Here is a 22,064-nt window from a genome sequence, read left to right as displayed (position 1 = left end):
TATCCGCAAGATGGGTGCCGCGATTGCTCACGCTTGACCAAAAACGAAATCGTGTGAAATGTTGCAAGGACGGTTTGCAGCTGTTCCAGAAGAATCCGCAGGACTTTAAGCGTCGTTTCGTCACTGTGGATGAAACATGGATACATCACTACACTCCTGAGACCAAAGAACAATCTAAACAATGGGTTACCAAGGGGGAATCTGCGCCAAAAAAGGCGAAGACCGTTGTGGAAGCAGTTGTGGTCGCAAAATTAATGGAAATAGGGTTCCAACTCGTTTCACATCCCCCCTATTCTCCAGACTTGGCTCCCTCGGACTACTATTTGTTCCCCAATATGAAGAAATGGCTGGCGGGGAAAAGATTTTATTCAAACGAGGAGGTGATTGCAGAAACGAATGGCTATTTTTCAGACTTGGACAAATCCTATTATTCGGAAGGGATCAACAAACTAGAGCAGCGTTGGACGAAGTGTATAAGCCTAAAAGGAGACTATGTTGAAAAATAAAAAAGGTTTACCCCAAAAAATTAAGTAGTTTTTATTTTTGCACGGGCTTTTCAAACGACCCTCGTAAATAGTGCTAATGAATAACTTCCTTGTTAAAAGAATCTATTTTTTTTACCCTTCACTGCACACTAAATTTGATTTGTCTAATCGATTTACGTTTAATTTTAAATCAATTTTTTTAATTAATCAACGTTAGTAATTAATTTTTGCGGCAATAGATAGCAGTGTACTTGCAAGTGTGGCTAGTATCTGTGTGTATCGTGAGTAGTGTGTATTTTTACGTAGTTTATATGTAATATAGCCCTAACTATATAAGTGATTAGATTAATTCATTAAATTGAATGAACAGCAAGGGCTGGATGGGGCGCCAGTTGGCTGCAGTCGTGTTGTGCTACACCTGATATGTTTATACCATATTCTACAACACTGGGTGGGTTCACTAGTCACATAACAGCACTGGCTACCTTCCATCATCTGACTTTTAACAGTTCACTGCTATCTATATTGTGACTTCTGACTTTGTTTACTCTACTAAAGTACATATTACCTTACCAAATATAACTTCCGTTTTCGTTGTTTATTTTTGGAGTTTTTTTAGGGCAGGGATTATTATTATTCTTATTTTTTTTACTTACAAAATTAATAAAGCTAGAGTTTTTTTTACCTCTTTAGGCACGATAAGAAAGGCTGCAGTATTTCTATTACTTTTGGCTTCAAATGAGAATTTTAGTAAGTTTCCATGCATGGTTTCGTTCAAAGTTGTCGTAGGTCTAAAAGGAATAACTGACAAGAAGAACTAGGCTACTTTGTCAATCAACTTACTTCTACAAGCAATGTCTTCTTCACATATTGCAGTATGTAATAAATTTTGTATGATGGTCCCCAGTATGCACGATATTGCTATTAACCTTAATAAAATATACATATAAAAAATTCTTTTTCTTGATCAGTACTTCATTATATCGAGGGTAAGTGCTTTAAATGATATTTGACTGCACTCTAACGACATTATCTGGAAATAAATTGAACAAACTAATGTGCACTTTTCACGGGCAATACTTAGAACAATAAAAACTGAAAACTACTCAAAAGGAAGGGGGGTGGATAGAGAAGCAATTCAAATTAAGGCTGGAATAGTGGGGGACGCCACCAGTCTTCAAAACACTTTTTACATAGATACAATTCAATACTTTATTAATAATCCATAAACTCGGAGAACAATAAAATAGTCAGATGTACAAGGCAATATACACGTGAGGATAAACAATATATATAATTCCAAAAGGGAAGAATAATTACAATAATTAATTGTCCAAGACAATATGTAACTGGGGAAATGACCTTGTACTTAACAACGTGCTTGACGCGCACTAAATACAATAAAATAGTCAAATGTACAAGGCGATATACACATGAGGATAACCAATTTATATAATGACAAAAGGGAAAAATAATTACAATAATTAATAGTTCAATACAATATGTAACTGGGGAAATGACCTTGTACTTAACAACGTGCTTGACGCGCACTAAATACAATAAAATAGTCAAATGTACAAGGCGATATACACATGAGGATAACCAATTTATATAATGACAAAAGGGAAAAATAATTACAATAATTAATAGTTCAAGACAATATGTAACTGGGGAAATGACCTTGTACTTAACAACGTGCTTGACGCGCACTAAATACAATAAAATAATTACGCTAATTACATACGAATATATATATATATATGTTGTCCAACAGATTAACGATTTGTCCATAAAACTTGTGAACAAAAAACCAGGTTTTTATATCATCAAACTTTTCACAATGTAAAAGCAAGAAAAAGGACGCTAACATGGCCGACATCACTTCACACCCTGACGCTTGACCTCACGTCCTACCAGCGCCTCCCCTCTCTCCTCGTGCTCACCCAATTCCGCCAACTGACTCAGGGAAAAAACAAGTCTGGGGGGCCGCCACTCTTGGGGAACCAAACATCCTCCCCCGCAGTGGACTCGCAGAGATCCACTTACTGAGTTGGCAGGGGGCAAAGCTTCCGGACAGGCCGGCTAATCAGTCCTGAAGTTGTCTTGACCTCGGCCACCCTGGCCACGTCGTCTCGGCCATGGTGAAGCTTGACGATTCGGCCTATGGACCACTGCAGGGGAGGAAGGTTGTCGTCCATGATCATGACTATTTGTCCCACTGCCGCGGGGAAGGAAGGCGAATGCCATTTGAGCATGGCTTGCTGCTCGAGGAGGTACTCCTTGTGCCATCTTTTCCAAAACTGTCCAACAGTGAGCTGTGCCATTGCCCATTTCGATTTGAGCGCAGTGCGAGGAGTTAAGGAGCTATCGGGAGGTAGCGCAGTCATAGGTCGCATAATCAGAAAGTGACCTGGCGTCAGGACTTGCAGGTCATCTGGCGAGGACGAGACAGCGGTAAGAGGTCTGGAATTTAATATGGCTTCAATTTGACAAATGATTGTGAGGAAACACTCCATGGTGGGCTCTTGAGTGCCTAACATGACCTTCAGTAGTCTTTTGGTAGATTTAACGGCTGCTTCCCAGAGACCTCCGAAGTGTGGTGCTCGAGGGGGGATGAAATGCCACTCGATGCTTCTTTTGTTGGATTCTCTTAGAATGGCCTCCTGAGACTTGGCGTCATTTAGTAGTGCAGATACCTCCTTGAGTCTTCTTTTGGCTCCGACGAAGTTAGTGCCGTTATCCGACCAAATGTGACTCGGCACACCCCTCCTGGCAACAAAGCGGTTCAGGGCAGCTAAAAATGCCTGTGTTGTAAGGTCTGTGACTAGTTCCAGGTGTATGGCCTTGGTGGAAAAACAGACGAAAATGGCGAGGTAAGACTGGAGGACTTTGGCTGAACGCAGGGAAGCAATTTTCACGTTGAAGGGGCCCGCGTAGTCTATGCCAGTGGTGGCGAAGGGTGATGAAGCGCTGACTCTTCCTTCGGGCAGTTGACCCATGAGTGGGTTGAAGGGTGTTGGCTTGACACTGAAACACTTGTTACAGGCTCCCAATTGTCGGCGGACAACATTCTTACCATTAACAATCCAATATCGACTTCTCAAAAACGCATGAGTGGCAGTGGGGCCTACGTGGAGGTTGGATATGTGGGCATCTTGTATGACCAGGGCCGTGAGGGGGTGTTGCGAAGGCAACAAGGCAGGGTGCTTTTGATATTCGGGGACATCGGCCAGTCTGAGTCTCCCTCCGACTCGCAACACTCCATCAGTGTGCAGAAATAGGCCTAACGTTTTAACGAGGCGTAGTCTAGGCCGAGGGGACTGAGCATCCTCAATTTCTTCGGAAAGCGAGTGCTGTTGGGCTCGGACTATTAGAACTCGCAGGGCTTCGCTACGTTCCTTTACATTCAATGGACCTGACATACGATGTACTGGATTTTTAGTATTGTGGGCGAATCGCAGGCACCAGGCCACTACATTTTGCAGAGTGTACAGACTGGAAAATTTAGACTCTAATTCCTCAGGGCAGGGCATTACACTTGACACGTTAAGGGCCTGGGAGCGAATTTCTGCTCCTACGACAGGGTCAGACAAATCGGCATTTACTGGCCCAAGGGGCCATGACTCGTGGTTTGATTTCAACCAAGGGGGACCTTCCCACCATAACTGGTGACTCACTAATTCTTGAGGACGTACTCCACGTGAGGCACAGTCAGCGGGGTTTTGTGAGGAGGAGATGTGGAACCATTGCGAGGCGGGAACCTTTTCCAAGATAGCCGCTACTCTATTACCCACGAACACCTTCCAATGCGGAGGTGGTGTTGCTGTGATCCAGGCAAGGGCAATGGTAGAATCAGAAAAGGCTAGGATATTTTGGGTGGTTATCTGAGGGAACAGCAGACTGACTTTGTGAATTGTAAGGGCAAGTAGGTGGGCCGCACAGAGCTCCAGACGAGGGAGCGTGACCGGTTTCATGGGGGCCATTCTGGCTTTAGACATGACCAGGCTAATGGTAGTGTTCTCAGACTGGGACACAAGGTAGACCACTGCCGCATAGGCTCGCTCAGACGCGTCAGCGAAACCCACTAAATAGCACTTAGGATTGGGTAATGACAAAAATCTAGGTATGCGTATTTTGGACAGATCAGGCAAGGAAACAGCAAACTGAGACCATTCCTGGGCAATTGATGAGGGCAGGGGGTCATCCCAATCAAACGAGGCTTGACAAACTATTCTAAATATTGCACGGGCAAAAACTGTTATGGGAATTAGCCATCCCAAGGGGTCAAAGACTTTGGCAATCTGGCTGGCTAATTGTCTTTTAGTTTGAACATTAGGCACGGAACGGATTAGAAAGTGGAAGTAATCTTGAGCAGGGTTCCAACAAAGTCCGAGGATTTTCAATTGTGACTCCTCATCGTTTTCTAAACAGACTGAGGACATGGCTGGAAGTAGATATTCAGAGGGTATTTTATTTAATAATTGCGGTTGATTTGAGGCCCACTTTCTGAGTTCAATTTGAGCCTGACTCAATAATTGGATTAACTGATCTCTGGATTGCAATGCCACTTCTAGAGTAGGGCCTCCTCCAGAAATGTCATCCACATAGGTACGGTCGCGGAGTATCTCAGAGGCCAGGGGAAAGGAAGCCTGAGAGGTCAGAGCTAATTCTTGAAGGACGCGACATGCCAAGTAGGGGGCTGACGTGGTTCCATAGGTCACAGTGCACAAACGGTACTCCTGCACTGGTTGGCTCGTGTCAAATCGCCACAGTATGCGTAACAAATCCCTGTCTTCCGGGGGGTGTTGTATCTGTCTAAACATTTGGCGAATGTCGGCCGTAAAGACCCATTTGTCCACTCTAAATCTGGTAACCACCTTCCAGATATCGAGCTGTAAACGGGGTCCAGGGAGCAAGAGCTCATTGAGGGAGATGCCTGAAGAGGACTTCTGGGAAGCGTTAAAGACTACACGAATCTTCTCCGGGGGATCGTCTGGACGGTGTACCGCATGATGGGGAATATAATAGACAATTTGGCCTGACTTGAGAGGAGGGGCCAGTTCCATATGATTCGAATCTAAGTAGTCTTGCATAAACTCCACATAGGGAGCACGGAGATGTGGGGACTTGGCATGACGGGATTCAGTTTGTAGGAGACGCCTTAAAGCAATCTTTCTGGATTCACCGAGGCAACACGGACTGGTTTTAAATGGCAGTGCTACTGAAAACCGACCATCAGGAAGTCGGAAATGTGACTTCGAGAAGCACTCTTCAGCCTTCAATTCGTCCGGGGTGAGAGGCGAAACCTCCGACACTTCCTCCAAGGCAAACATTCTTTCCATCAGGCGTGACAAGACTAGGTCAGGGGGGTGTGATATAGATTGGGGGATTTTACCCGAGCCGAGTCGGAGTACCGTGGGTTGGGCAGGAATTGCCGGCATATGAGTGACTAGAGAGGGACCAACAGGTGAATCAGAACCTTCGGAGAGAGCAACCCCGGCAGAAGTTGTGGTGGGGGGCAGCGTTTCAGGAAGGAAGGTATTACAAGTTTGCAGCGGCCGCCGCGTTCTAATCAGACGTTGAGGTTTCGGGGTTGGAAGTTGGATAGCCAAAGTTGGAGGAGTGGGCTGCTGAGTGATGACTTCCTCTTGGGGAGTAGACCTGGCTTGGGCGGAGGACACAGACAAACTAGGGGGGCCTGATTGTCCGGACTGCGCGGGGAGTTCAGGGTTATTGCAAGCAAGCTGTTCCGACTCGGACCGGTACAAGAGGGTTTCGGCCGAAGGCTTGTTTTCTGGGCTAGACTGGTTAGCAGGTGCCTTAGGAGCTGGTAGTTGACCATATTTATGCTTGAACAAAATTCTATAATAGGTCCGATATAACTTGGAGTTGGACCTGCTGTCCTTGACAGAAGCGTGAAAACAAACCCGCCTCGAGGGGAAGCTTCTCAAGGGGCCAGACATAATCCAGCCAAGAGTTGTTAGTCGGGCGTTGGGGGAACCATTTTGTGCCCGGATTATTTGACTAAGGTCGATGGCGTCAAAAACCGAGGCTGAAAATACTACGTCTATAGGACTCGGTTCGTTAAAGTTTGGGTCGGCTAACTGTTTATCCGCCAAATGCTGCCAATCCTTAACAGGGAAATAAGAGGACGGTGCATCTGGGACAGTCTTGATGACTATGCGGAAGGGGACTTTGATTTGGGAAAATGGGGGACATTGCCTTACATTGGTAGAAACTTGACCTACGACTTGGGTGGCGATGTTGCCTCCTATCCCTCGAATCCCACCTGACATAGGGTTATAGTTCAATTTACTTTCTTTGGCGAATTTCTTGGACATCAAATTTATCTCACTGCCTGAATCCAGCAGGGCACGAGCGCGATACCACTGGCCATCTCCTCCAAGGAGGTAAACCAGGGCAGTGGGGGATACCGACAAATCGGAAGGGAAAGACTTCAAAATAGCTTTGCTTTGTGGATTAGGTCTATGACACAAGTGACAGTTTCGGCGAAAACTCGACAAAACATGGCAGGACTGGGGAATGGTATCGCGCGGGCCGAATCCCTAAAAGGTAGCTTTTGGTGAATCACTACCAAAGTAGATAGTTGGGAGTGAAGAAAGGGTGCTGCTACCAGACGAAGTCGAAGGATAAGAAACGTCATCTCGAAGGTGGGGAACTGCCCTTCTGGGAGAAGGGTCAGGAAGTTTCTTAGTCAGCTTAGGGCTTAAAGACATTAACGGGGGAATGACAACATCGGGTAAAGTCCTTTGACTTAGACTAGAAGAGGGGGGAGGAGGGTGAAGGGTGGTGTGATGAGCACCAGCGCACTCCAAACACCCAGCACTTCGAGGGCATTGAGCCACTGAGTGAGATTTGGAGAAACAGTTAACACATAAGTGGTTCTCAGTGATGAAACTCCATCTATTACTCACTGGCAGTCGCAGGTATTCGTTACAATTAGATATCAGATGCCACTCGTCACAAAAGTAACAGCGTAAGGAGTGGACTGGAGGGGAAGGAGCTCTCGATGTGGAGGGGGGTGTCCGTCGGGCAGGAATAGGAGAAGAGGATTTCTTGGGTGAAGGGGGCGGAGACTTAGCTGATTTGGGTGTGTGGGTCTTGGAGGGCTTCAAGGTGGAGACAGCCCTAGGCTTAAAGAATGTTCTAGGAAGGGAAGGGGTTTCAGATTGTTGGGAGGAGGGGCCTTCAGGGAGACGACTAGAGGGAGCTGTCACGTCTTGGGGCGAAGAGGTGGATTTCCTTAATGTTATTTTAGGGGCGAACTTGTCTTCTTGATTTTTCAAGAATTCCAGCACTTGTGCACTTTGGGGCAGTTCATCAAAGGATCTTAAATACTTCTTCCTAAACTCCTCTTGGAGGTTAGCAGACAAGGCCGACAGAATTACATGACACAAAAGGAAGTCCAACGGCTGGGGAATATCGTGTTGATCTAGTAGCATTTGCCTCCTTGAAATCCAAGCGATACATTCATCAATGGTGGGGTTCCCTTCCGGGACCTGAAGGAAGGTTTCGAACAACGCACTGGCGGTACGCAACTTGCCTTCATAGCGAGCATCCAAGGTCTCCCAGGCAGAGCTGTAACCTTCCTCTGTAGGCGTGGAATTCTGAATAATAGACAGAGGGGGGCCTTTCAAGCAGGACTTAAGAGCTTGGAGACGCCTATGAGGAGGCAGGGACAATTTATTGATCTCAAACTGGAAGGTGCGCTTGAACTCCTGGTAAGCGAGAACATCCCCTTCGAATGGGGTGATCTTTGGAATCACCAATTCCTGTAATTGTCTCCTCGCGAGTTCGACCACCGACTCGTCCGAGACCAAGACTTGAGAAACTGGGCCAGGAGGGGCAGACGCGCAAAACGAAATAGACGAATCTAGAATAGGTGCAATCCTTGACAAATGGACTAGCTCAGCCTGGGCAAAGCTTTTTGTCAAGGCTCTGGCAAGCGGACCTCGTTCCTCTGGGACCAGTGCTCGGAGCCATTCCCACACTTCCCCGTCCACAGTCTGGGACAACGCCAAAAACCCGGAGGAAAGCCGCTGGCACGTAGTTACAATTTCGGGAACATCTGTGTCCAAGGTTTTTGCATTCTGTGTCCATCGATCAAGCCTGTCAATGAGGTATCGGCACTTGATGGCTTTAAGATCTGCATCACCCCCTGACAGCATGGACATTGAGGGAGTATCCTCCATTGACGGAGTGGTTGGGCTTGCAGGGGAGGGGGGAGGAGTGTCGTTGCCGGAAGTAAATGAATTACCCATAATTAACCACGGCTGGAGGGACTTACAATACGAAAATTATACACAAGTTACAATACAATAGACAAGAATAATAACAGTACAAAAAATAGACAAAATAACTAACATAGACTAAGTAACTTGGTAGCTAATAAGCAACGTGTGCTAACTTAACTACATTTACTAATAATACAATAAAGCAGCAAACAATGTTATATAAACTAAACACAACTGAACATAACAAAAAAGGAAAAACCCGACAGTTGTCAAATCAAAACTGTCAATATTCAAACTGAAATAAAACTAAGGTATAAACAAATTATTTTAAGAAAAGACGAGATTACTTACAAGGTAAAAAGAAAAAAGAAAAAACAATTGAATAGTGTTCTGAAGACTGTTTCCCGGGTTTCGGCACCATGAAAACTACTCAAAAGGAAGGGGGGTGGATAGAGAAGCAATTCAAATTAAGGCTGGAATAGTGGGGGACGCCACCAGTCTTCAAAACACTTTTTACATAGATACAATTCAATACTTTATTAATAATCCATAAACTCGGAGAACAATAAAATAGTCAGATGTACAAGGCAATATACACGTGAGGATAAACAATATATATAATTCCAAAAGGGAAGAATAATTACAATAATTAATTGTCCAAGACAATATGTAACTGGGGAAATGACCTTGTACTTAACAACGTGCTTGACGCGCACTAAATACAATAAAATAGTCAAATGTACAAGGCGATATACACATGAGGATAACCAATTTATATAATGACAAAAGGGAAAAATAATTACAATAATTAATAGTTCAATACAATATGTAACTGGGGAAATGACCTTGTACTTAACAACGTGCTTGACGCGCACTAAATACAATAAAATAGTCAAATGTACAAGGCGATATACACATGAGGATAACCAATTTATATAATGACAAAAGGGAAAAATAATTACAATAATTAATAGTTCAAGACAATATGTAACTGGGGAAATGACCTTGTACTTAACAACGTGCTTGACGCGCACTAAATACAATAAAATAATTACGCTAATTACATACGAATATATATATATATATGTTGTCCAACAGATTAACGATTTGTCCATAAAACTTGTGAACAAAAAACCAGGTTTTTATATCATCAAACTTTTCACAATGTAAAAGCAAGAAAAAGGACGCTAACATGGCCGACATCACTTCACACCCTGACGCTTGACCTCACGTCCTACCAGCGCCTCCCCTCTCTCCTCGTGCTCACCCAATTCCGCCAACTGACTCAGGGAAAAAACAAGTCTGGGGGGCCGCCACTCTTGGGGAACCAAACAAAAACTGTTTTTTTTTTTTATTATTCATCTTTATTATTTATTACAAAATAAATGTGTTAAAAACTAAAACTACAAAAGAGGAAAGCAATTAAGATTTCAAAAATAGAATTTACCTCAGTATAGTTAACTAAACTGACTTCAGGTTGCAGCATTGTATAGACACGTAAAGATTCTGTCTAACACTTCCTGCATTCTAGCGTAAGAAGTACGTACTAATTCATCGTATCTGTTGCAAATTTTATTTTTTTTGTTCCAAATAGCTTATTTAATGGTTGTACTCTAATTATTAAATAAAATTTAAAAGTTTTTTGGGAGAAATTATTTGTATTTTCATTATTATTATTTTTTTTTTAAATGGTGGCTTTAAGTATTAGCAAAACCAAGAGGAGTTCCGAAAGCGGTGTTCTGGTTAAAAAATTTAATTTTAGTAGATTTGAGGTAACATTTATAACCACAATAGATGAGTTATCGATGTAGGTATTAGATTAATAGTAAGTTATGTTAGCATAAACGCTACATCTGGAATATTCGATTGTAGTTTGTCGTAAAATCCATCAGAAATATACAAACGAAAAAATGAAACTGACCCCCCCCCCCCAACTAATATTAGATATAACACATATTTGGTGCAACTAATTTTTAGTACTATAGGCAAACTCTAGCTCATCAACCAGAAGATACTCCAGTACCTTTGTATGGCGAACAATGATACGAAAAGGAGCCGCAATAGAAAGGAGTTTTAGGAGTTAGGAGTTGGCTTTAGAACCACTCCTTAAATACACTCGGAAATTAATAATTTGAAACTTATTTAACTTTTTTTGCATTGTTTACAGCATATTTATTTATTATGATTGTCTTCGAATCCTAAAACTCTGACCTATTTGAACAAATGAAGTTCTCATCTATTTCCAGGTGATAATTTTAAATTTTTCTTAAAATAAATCAGGACAAATTGGAAGAATTAGAACCATTACTTTTGTTATTTACTGTACATCATGAATTCTGTTCACACTAAAGTTACCACACAAAAAGTGCCCACTGCACTAGAGTGAGATAGTTGACTTGCTGAGATAGTTACCCGGAGATAAAGTAAACAAAACACGCTCTACATCTAAATGTTGTATATCACAAAGGATTTCATCTGAAACTTGTACACGAGCTACATACACAACATCCATGCAATTAAAATGCACATCTCATAACCTCCTTCTCTGTGCAGGGCAGGTTATGAAAGTAGCGCTAGTTCTATATAGGACACATTGTTTGTTTAGCTGAAGAGATTGTTAGTAAAACTGTCCGAGGTACAAAAATATCAAGATTGTACCAAGTTTTTATTAGGCTTGAGCTGATGTATGGTTCTGAAGCTTGGACCATTTTCTAAAGCAGATGAAGAAAAATTCTGTCGTCTTCGAGTGGAAGATTTACAGAAGAATGCACGTCCAATGTGAGAATGTTGCGAAGAACCAACTTAGAGTTACCAAAAGCCGAATGCTCCCTTACAAGTAATTAAAACTGGACGACTTCGTTGGACTGGTCATTTTGTCCGGATAGCAAATGATGAGATCCTAAGAAGGTACTGACTGAGCAGCTTTACAGTATTCAGAAAAAATGGTCGGCACGACTCACATGAATTCATGGCTTGATAGAAGATGTAGACAACTTCATCGACCTACAGAACTGGATGCAGCTGCACAAGATGGTGGTGGCTATTTCAGAAGACCACCAATCAAAAACTGGGTTGTCACGCAAATGTAATAGTAGCATAATATTTCAAAATATTCTTTAAATTGCATCATTCAAGCTGCCTTATCCCTTAATTTATAGCGGTAATTAAATTTTTTTTTGAAACCATTTTATTGCCCAGTTATATTTTATGAAATATCAATACCAAAAATATTTAAGTCACGCTTATTGAAGACGAAGGCTGGCCTGAAAACTAGCCCAACATGGGAGTCGGTCGCTCTTATAACGGGTTTAGCTTGCAACCTTTCGTCTTAAATATCCTTTATCTTATTATATGAACCTATTCTTCCATGCAACTGTCTACTCTAACCTTTCATTTTTTTTAAAAAAAAAACTTTCAACGTTTGAAAATAAATCCTATTTATTTTTTGTGACTTTAATCGCCCATCAATAAATATAAACAAGTACAAGAAACTTGGGCAGTAAACATGATATAAATTTTGGCTATTGCTCCCATGAACAGAATAATATTAATTTGTTTTGGACTTTAACTACCAACTTATTTTATTCGGTGCCAGAAATGTCATGTAAATCTAACACCAGCAAATCAAAATATGAACAAACGGAAGGAGAAAACAACCAAATTAAATCGCACATTCTGCGGCCGTTAAAGAAGTCCTTAACAGAGCCAGCATTGGATCTAAGCTGTATTTGTAAGAGTGAAGTTCGTTCTGTCCTTGGGAATGTCTAATTTGAACTACAATACGATTTTTTTTGTACAACATTTCTTTCCACTTCCGCTTTTTACTAAACCTTGATTGGCTTAACTTTATGTTCGCTGGAATGCAAATCATTTTAGGGAAGCGTGACTTTTCCGAATGACTTCAGTCACTCCATGAAGTCACTCATGAAAATGAAACAAATAAAAGGTTCACCTTTATGGAGTAGAATAAAGTTTAAGAACTATAATCATGTTCGATGAAGTATATCCTATAATAGTTTCATACTGGTGGCGTGGTTTGAAATGGAAACCTTAGAGTGGGTTTATTTAACCGAGTGATTATCTATGTAAATATAATGGGAATGGTATGAGCAGTTACACTAAACTTGAAGGCGGTCATCTGTTTCAATGGAAGGTAATGGAATCCAAATCAAGGTATCATATTTATGCTTGAATGTTGCTTTTGTAACCGCTTATCCATCGGTAACAATGTTTTTTAGGGTCTCTTCCGTCCTTCTAGAAGTATTTTATTTCTAACTATATATATTTTTTAAAAGAATTAGAGCTGGAGGCCATAATTGAGTCGCCTTTATTAACATTCAGATTTAGTAATTATAAAAGAAGTGTTTTTATTGATAGAGAAAATATTACGTAAAGAAAATAAGAAACTTGAGAAAGTGGGAAAAAGCAAACTAAAATTATTTCTTGTGATGCGTTTTTGGACGCGCATAGCAAGTTTTATGCACTTCTAATCTTCCATCACTTCCTAGCACATTAGGCTACAACTATCCAGACGATGTAGCAATCTTCTCTTCTCTTTCTGACGTACTACCATCAATTCACATCCGGCAGCAATACCTCAATTTTTCTGGAAATATAGTTTAGAAAATGTAGAATCTAAGTGAATATAAAAAAGAAGCCAGAATATAACTTTAAAATTTCGTACTTTCGCTGACACTATCAAATGCATAGGAGTTTACATTGACAAACGACGGACGTGAAATCTGTATGAAAATGACTTAAAATGACATGAACCAAAGAAACGCTAAAGACTTCGAAGTAGAAGGGGGAGAGGCAGGCAGACTACCGTCTCCAATCATTAAAATCCAAAATTCTTCACCGAATAACTGACGCCCTACAATACATCTCCAATCGCATTGGAGGTACAGATTCTTTTCGTACTTTTGCAGCCTAGGAACGATTACAATCATAACGACTTTCTTGAGGAGCAAACATCAGCACTGTAACCAGTAAAGAACCCTGCCTTTGTAGAATCTGTTTTTCTGCTAATTAAACAGCACCTTTTATTTAATTAAGAAAAAAACGCAAGGTCCAAGTCCAGAAACACTGTTCTCTGTTTCCGATTAGAGCGACGACTCTCTTACAATAAAGAATACAATTTAAATCAGAAGTTGATTAATTGTGTTTGTGAGCAAATCGTAAAATTGTTTTAAATCGATTTCTTTGAGGATCAAACAGAGAAAAAAAAAGCTGGAAATCCACACATTATTATAGAATAAGAAATTTAAGCAGCAAACCAAATTAAGCAATGAGAATAAACATCGAACGAATTCTCCTTGTCCCTGTCATCAACTTAGTAGAACCACTTATTTTCCTTTTTTATAATTTTTTTTACTTTATATTTAATCCGTATTTGGTAAAAATATTTACAGCAAAGATACCAGATCTATTTTTGGCCAAGTTTATTTTTAGTGCAGAGGTTTTTTTTGGTGGGAGGAGGGGTAGAAATATAAGTGGCGGCACAGAAGTAATATAGTTGGCATTGCCAATTAGTATTCCAGACAGGTATGCCAATAGAGGGAAGGTCAGTCTGTTACTCGGCACTTCTTTGAACTCTTTTTTTTAGAAGAGCTTTGCTTTTTTTTGTTTGTATTTTGTATTTATTACATTCCAAACTGTTGTGGTAGGGCAATTTTTAAAAGCCACAATTATCCTTCATTATGTTTTATCATGTGCATTTCTCGAACATCAGGGCAGAATTTTGTGACGTTAATATTGACATTGATTGAATTTAGTGAGCTAAATTGAAACGTTAATTTTCTTTTCATATATAAAATAAGAAGTTCTCTGTCTTTAGTAACATCTGTCACATTGTTCTTTTATAATTAATCATATTTCGCACTTTGCTTTACAGCCCTTTTGCCAACGTTTCTTATTTTATGCAAAATAACGAAATAATCTTATCTTTAACAACTGTAAAATAGCAATAGCTTTCCAAACTACAGGTAGGTCTTCACAAGAATGGTCCAACATATGAAATAGATGGAGCTCCAATAATTTTGCAAGATTTGACCAATTAAGAAAGCATTATTAAATGTCGAGAAATACGAGGTGTGGCTATTGCTGTAAAATATTTTATTTTAAATTTATACATATTTAGTTATTATCACCTTTAATATACACCACTACCCTATCCCTACAACGCTCCATGCGAATTTACCATCGTTCGAAACAATGCTGGAAGTCTTTTTCTGTCAGCTCCTGCATGACGCGTACCACTTTTTCTTTCACGGCTTCAACCGGACTGAAATCGTGTTCCTTTTAATGCAGATTTGACTTTGAGGAACAGATAAAAGTCACATGGGGCCAGTTCAGGCCTATAAGGCGAATAGCCTAAAACTGGGATGTTGTACTTGACTAGAAACGTCTTGACAGACAATGCAGTGTGAGCCGGCACGTTGTCTTGATGGAGAACCCATGATTTGTTCTTCCACAAATCGGGTCGTTTTTCCTTACTCTTTCACGGAGTTGAGCAAGCACCTCACGGTAGTAATGTTGATTAATTAAATAACGTTTTTGACGTCTTCTCGGCCATCTTGGAAACGCTTGAACCACTCAAAACTCGCGCACGTGATAAACATTCATCGCCATAAACTTCTTTTAATAAAATATAAGTATCAGTAGCGGTTTTACCCAGTTTCATGTGAAATTTCATGACAATTCGTTGCTCTACTACATGTGTAGTATCATGTTTTCGGCAAAACGATACTAACACCTCTTACTCAAACGACGGTTCCGGTCAGGCAGATTTCTCTACAAACGCGTGAGACGGTGCAATCGAAAGAGAAGGCTTTACGCTGCACAGCTGTCGGTCGTTAGGATTTGGCGCATGCATAGTTCTTCTGTAGCATCATCAGTCTCGTTATTTAATAGCCACATCTCGTAGAAGAGCAATACCGTTCCTGGAAGAGAAGAAATGTCAAGCCTTTTTTGGGATTGGCCTTCTTAATTTTCCGTCCAATTTTTTGTTTTTGTTTACTAGAAGTTTTCCCAGAGAGCTAGGTAGTTATCAGGTGTTTGAGCGGGGCATTTCTTTGCTTGGGGATTGAGGGAGTATCTGGCTCCCCGCTATTGTTATTCAAACCAGCTCATTCTTCGATTACTGGGACTTTCCTGAAAATGCTGCACGGTGACCAGTGATGAAGGGTACATACCGCTTTTGCGGAAAGGAGACATGGCATACCAGTAAGATCACAGGCTACCGAATGTTCTTAGAACTTCTCCAGAGAGATTTGTTTTCGCTTTTGTATTGGGGAACCATCCGTATTCTCTATTACAACAGGAACATTGGGAGCGTGAGAAGGATGGAGTGAAGGATTCCTAGTGACCTGGGTAGTGATCAATAACATCTTCTCCTTCAGGACATAAAATCTACTCAAATTGAAATATGATCTCTAAACAATTATGAAGATAGTGAAACAAAATGTCCATTTTGGGCTGACATTTATTAGACATATCATGACTTGTCTGTTATTAGTTATCTTGTTACTGGAATCTCTCGTTCTGTAACAGAGCAGAGTTCCTCACTTTAATTTGGTCCAGATTCAATCAGCTTCTAGAGGTATATTCATCCTTTCTGGGAGGTTCCTTTACCCTTTAAAAGACATTTTGCATCTAATGAGATTTATACTCATTATTGATGTATAATCCCTCAGAAATTTTGCTATTCCTCTTCATATATTCATTTTTATATTTAAAGAATCTCTATTGAGCATAAAGAGACAGTAAATATGTTAAATTAACATCACATGTTGACTAAGATAAAAGAGACATAGACAAGCATTTAATTCCCTTTGCGCAATATCATGTACTAAACCAGGAATACTTCCAGTCAAAGGTTTATAACCCTGTGGATACATAACCTCCCGCTGGGCCTTACAAGTTAAATGTATTACAAGTTTCTTTAGATGTCGCTTTAGATCTTAACAGACGAGTAAAGTCGGAGACTTCAAGTGACTTCAGCTTACTATTTGTATAATATATAATTTACTGGTGAGGAGGGCATCTTACCAGCCACCATATCATACTACATACACGCAGCTCTAGCGTGACATGCAGCGCTGTATTAAACATTATGTCATTTTAAATAATTATACCCATTTTAACAACAATTTAAATCATTATTCTCTTTTATTTAAATTTATTAGTAAAAGGAAAACTATTTACATAAGTGAGTAAATTAAAGGTTTCTGTTAAACACCATTATTTTTCTTTTTGGAACTTTGGGCTAAGCAAAACTGGACAACATGGTTAACCTAAAACCACTTTTAGTTGAGGCCGTTGCTATAATTTTTGTGTTTTTTAATTTGCTTAAAATATTTAATATTTTCACTGAAAGTTAAGACCTCTTTTTTATTAATAATTTAAAGCAATGTAGCAGATTATAATTTAAAGTTACATTGCAGAGTATTCAGCAGTTTTTCTGTTAAGCATCAACAATTCTACAATGGCAATTAAGAGGTATGTTGTCAACGTCACTCATCCTTAGAGTCACATTTATTGTGTAATAAAGGAGACAGATTAAGATGTGTAAGTATTGCAAGATTAAGGTGAAAAAATATGAGAAAACCTGAGGAGAATTTTCCAGACTATTTTTTTGTTTTTCACTCACATCAATACCTAAGGTGATTATCGCCTTTTCAGTTTCCTTTACAGAGGAGATGGCGAGTCTTTAAAGACGTCTAGAAGTGTTGTCTGGAAATGTTCTAGAAGAAAGGTGTTGTTCCAGTGGATTGTGATGAGATTGAATGTTAAGATGGAATTTTCTGTAAGTCGGATGACGAAAGGAATGTTTAATTCTGTGAGAATGGTTTGATTGGTGACGTAGAAAGGAGCGTTTACTATAGAGCGAAGAATTTTAGACTGCAAGGACTGGATCCTTTGCAGGTTTTGAACGTTTGGTTGAACCCCACAGTTCGATGCCATAAGCCCAGACTGGTTTTAATACACTCACATATTATTTATGACTTATTGTCTTTTGTTGTCAAGAATGAGTTTTGATCTGTAATAGTCTTTTTTGGAGTCTGAGGCCTCTAATTAAAGTTAATTACTTTGTTCTAGGGAGGGTTTGATAACTTACATTTCAGTGTAATGTACGGTATTGGTACGGTAATGGTAAGTATCAAATGTATCTCAAGTGTTCATGGTGCAAACGATGAGAAATGGTACTGATAGGATGAGGTGGGAGTGATCACAACCGTTTTTTATTTTAAGGAAAATAATAAATAAAAGGGAAGGGATTAGCTATGCGGTTAGCGTACTGGACTCCCACGCGGAGGTCCCGGGTTCGAATCCAGCAGCTGACCCTTAGATTTTCTCTTCCTAGGAGCTTCTTACAGCTCACTGTCCGGTGATGGACAGTGTTATCTGTAAAGAGAGAACACTGTCCGGAGGCCGGCAGTGTACTGGAAAAAGCTCCGGGCGCCAATAACCTGAGATGTTGACGCGCCTTAAATCATTAAAAAATAAATGAAATAATAAATAAGTGTTCTGTAGCAGCGATGTACCACCATCAAGCAGAATATTGGCAGCTGTTCAACTAGACCAAGGAAGCGTATATTTATGGTTTCTCCCACCAAAATCCAATTATCACACAATAACTACATTATTATAGAAGTGCTATCATTTATACAAATATATATAAGCGATGTAAGAAATAGAAAATGAAAACCAACCAGGCCGAAGAGAACCAAGTAAAACGATAACAGAAATCTGAGACGTGACCATCGTCAATGCCCCACTTTGTGCCATAACTGTGAGCTAGGGCCCCCGCTCGCGACAAATCTAATCTCTAACAGTGTGCGAGTGAGAGGGATGTCAAATATAGTAAAGTGTGCAGCTCCGATAGAGGGCACGCTGTTAGAGCGTGAAAACAGCCTATCTACTCGTATACTACCAACCAACTGGTGATCCCGTTACCAAATCTGTTCTCATTATAGGACTTATCTTGGACTTAACAAATGTCGGATTGTTGAGGCGTCCAAGTTTTTTAATGGAGCTTTAAAGGTTTTAAATAAAAGTTATAGTTGAAAATGTGAATGAGCTTTCAGTGCTGGTTTAATATCGTTCATTTTATCCGTTAAATCAAGCCTGTTTTATTGCGTATCTCTGACCGGTTTCAGGATTTTAGAGGTAGAGTTATCAGTTTGGTCTAGAGATTTCGACTTAACTACCTCGTGCAAAACTTGCTGAACACATGTTTTATGATTCATTAAAATGGGCACCATGTAACCATCCCCACTTAGTCAACAAGCGTAAAGCGAGTCTAGTAGAGTATGTGAAATCGAAATCTCTAGACCAAACAGATTAATTTAGCCCTGAGCATGGATAGAGTACGAAATGAAACAGGGGGTACAATAAGCATGATAAAATTAAAGATATTATCCAGAACTCCGGACCTAACCACACTCTCAAATATTACGATGTTCATAATTTGAATTTCTTTTTTTGCAACGCCTTTACCAAATAATCTTCTAAAAATAAGGAGTTCGTGGTGAACACAATTACGAATATTTAAGCATCAATGTTTAAGCTATTATAATAACTTTAACATGTCCATTTACTCGATTTAAAAACTCGATTAAGCTGTTGATACGTTCTCTTCAAGATAAAATAATTATTCTGTAATAGTTCTTTAGTTTGCTGCTATGAAATTTTCTTATAATGATAGTTTAATAATTTTTCATAACCCATTAACTACCGCCAACTCTGAGCAGTCTACCACACTTTTAGATCCTTAATTCGTTTGTAGCACACGACTTTGTATAATTTGGTAAATAATTACAGGATGAGAACATTTGTATATTATTCAAATTTTACCATCCACAATTACATCATTTACGTGTGTTTCAAGGTTTCTTAAAGAATTGGTGTTCAATTCGCGGTCTAACGAAAGCAAAGAGTAAAACTATGGTTGTTATTCCAATTAACAATTATTAAACATTTATATTCCAAAATTCCATGACTTGTTAATATTGTAAATGAAACAAGGATTGTGGAAGTAACAGTGATAGAAGAAATGGATTTAAGAAAAAGAGGAAACCCTCTGTAAAATTAAGACGTAAAAGAGAACAAATTTGGTCATATTCAACGACAATGAGAACTAGCTAAAGATTTAGCATTTCAAAAATATGGCTGCTCATTTAAATGTTTCAAATTTGTTTCTTCAATCCTTAGCTTGCACAATATTCATTAAATACTACGATTTGAGCCATATTTTTTATCTTAATTTTGTTCAATAAGATTTTGGAGTACCAAATTTTAGAGTTTATGGAAAAGATCTATTGTAAACATACCATGTAATGATTTTCACTTATTACTTTCGGACATAATGGAAACCTAATACTTTAGACGGAATCTATCTATCTCATTTTCCAAAAGTACCCTTCATAAAATTTTTCAGGAAAAAGAGATAACACTAATAATTACAGATCTACATATTTTCAATTAAGAAACTAGGTTACGAGAAAATTATAGAAGTAATTTACGAAATAACTCGAAAGGCTGAAAAAATCTTCAATGACACTACCATTATTTTCGTTCCAAACGGGTGTAGAAAATGCCAAAGTTTATAACATTTACGAAAAGTCTGATTTTTCTGTATCTTTTAGATCAATATTACAAGATGCCGCATCCATTTTTAGAGAAATTAAACTTGATGAACCATCAGTTCGAATAAAATTTACAAATCTCTAAACTTTATTTTACAGGTTGAGAAGGTTTTTCTATTGAGATGGACAGCAAACAATTTTTCGAAGTGTTCAGTGAGCGAAGGATAAATTAAAAAGTGACATCAGTATCTTATTGTTCGTGCATGTATCTTTTTTAATATTTGATCAATTAAATCGGCAACAATAATAATCCGAAGTTGGTAGCACTATTTTTTAACCCGTAGTACTTTAAATTGTGAATGAAGCTACCTAGTTGTAGTAATCAATTTCCTCTTTTACTACCCGCGAGGATAAATAGCTGATTTACAGATGTTTACTACGAAATATCTTGATTGTAATATTTTTTACTAAAAAGTTTATTACTCAAGAATATAAAAACATGTTCGGATACAAAAAGGAGAAAAGATATCACGTAATAAATACAGTTAATTTCCTCTTTAGTCTTCAAGCAACAAGCTTAAAGTGGGCGAGCTTACACCAACTTGTTAGGAAGAGCATTATATCCTTAAGAAAGTGCGTGGGCTTCAAATCACATTTCTACGGAAACGAATTGGCTCTAGACCCTCAACTGAGCGTCTAGAGATTATGTAAGAAGAAATTATGAATCAAGAAGATTTTTCGAACCGTTTTATTCCTGTTTTAGTTAAAAAATAATTATGCTTGAAAGTTTAAAAAAAATGACGATTATCGTTTACTGTCTCCATCGATAATGAAAAAATAACATTTATTATTATGCATTCAAATTTCATGAATTATTTATTTATTTTGTCTATTTTTTTTTTTTTTAATGAAAGATAAATGAAGAAGAACTTCAATCATACATCGTTGAAGAGCGAATGAAAGTCGGTTTAAAATTACTTCGCCTGAGGGCGCTCGTTTCAAATTGGAATCGCATTTATGAATATTTAAGGATCCAATATTCTAGGTTCTATTGTTGCTTTTCTAGTTGACCAGTTTCTATTTATTTTGGTAGATATTTACAGTAAGAGTTTTTAGGGTACTTACCGTAACTATAGATGCATTCATATACCAATTACGTTTTATTATACGTTGTAGACTGGGTGAAGTAGGGAATTAGGTTTCAACTTCTCTCATCATTCTATAAGTATGAGACATGTAGGTGACTATTTTGACTTTATTTTGATCGAATCACATGAAAATGTTATTATTTTTAATCTAGATGAAATTCCGAATCGAATGACATCGCATTCATGAAAATCGGTTTACGCGTTTAGGCGCTAAGTTGTCTAACAATAACAAGAAGAAGAAGAATAACAATTTTTGAATATGCCGTTATTGCTCATTTTCAGCACCTTTTTTCTCGAAATCTATTAGATCTGGGTTGTTGCAAAAATTACAGTGATAAAGGAGGGTTTGCTCTACATTTTAAAAAAAAATTGGGAATTTTATCTTTTATAGAAAAAGAGAAAAAAATTGTCAAAGTTGGGTGTTTTTCAACGTTACGCTTTTTCGTGCATTTTTGATGATCAACCCTTATACAACTGTCCTACCGGACAATTTTTATTAGTAATGTAATACCTACTTTTTCCTAAGGGCTTTGCATTCAACTACCAAATTAATGGTCTTGATAGGAGATGACTAGGAAAAATACTTTG

The 22,064-nt window shown here is 39.0% G+C and overlaps 1 protein-coding gene across 1 annotated transcript; it reads right to left on the bottom strand.

Annotated features, from left to right (window-relative positions):
• Positions 1–2,527: 2,527 nt before the first annotated feature.
• LOC141455537 (uncharacterized) lies at positions 2,528–6,781 on the bottom strand. The gene has a single exon (XM_074130654.1). It carries the CDS (start codon positions 6,779–6,781, stop codon positions 2,528–2,530), a length of 4,254 nt encoding a protein of 1,417 aa, XP_073986755.1.
• Positions 6,782–22,064: the final 15,283 nt, after the last annotated feature.

The sequence above is a fragment of the Rhodnius prolixus genome, unplaced genomic scaffold (assembly GCF_049639745.1).
Source record: "Rhodnius prolixus isolate KJV_2025 unplaced genomic scaffold, Rpr scaffold_4, whole genome shotgun sequence".
NCBI lineage: Eukaryota > Metazoa > Arthropoda > Insecta > Hemiptera > Reduviidae > Rhodnius > Rhodnius prolixus.
The sequence above is the reverse complement of the archived record's forward strand: the minus strand, read 5'-3'. Positions and strand labels throughout refer to the sequence as shown.

Coding starts and splice junctions, on each gene's coding strand:
- LOC141455537 (XM_074130654.1), bottom strand. CDS start 6,781: ATGTCAGGTGGGATTCGAGGGATAGGAGGCAACATCGCCACCCAAGTC.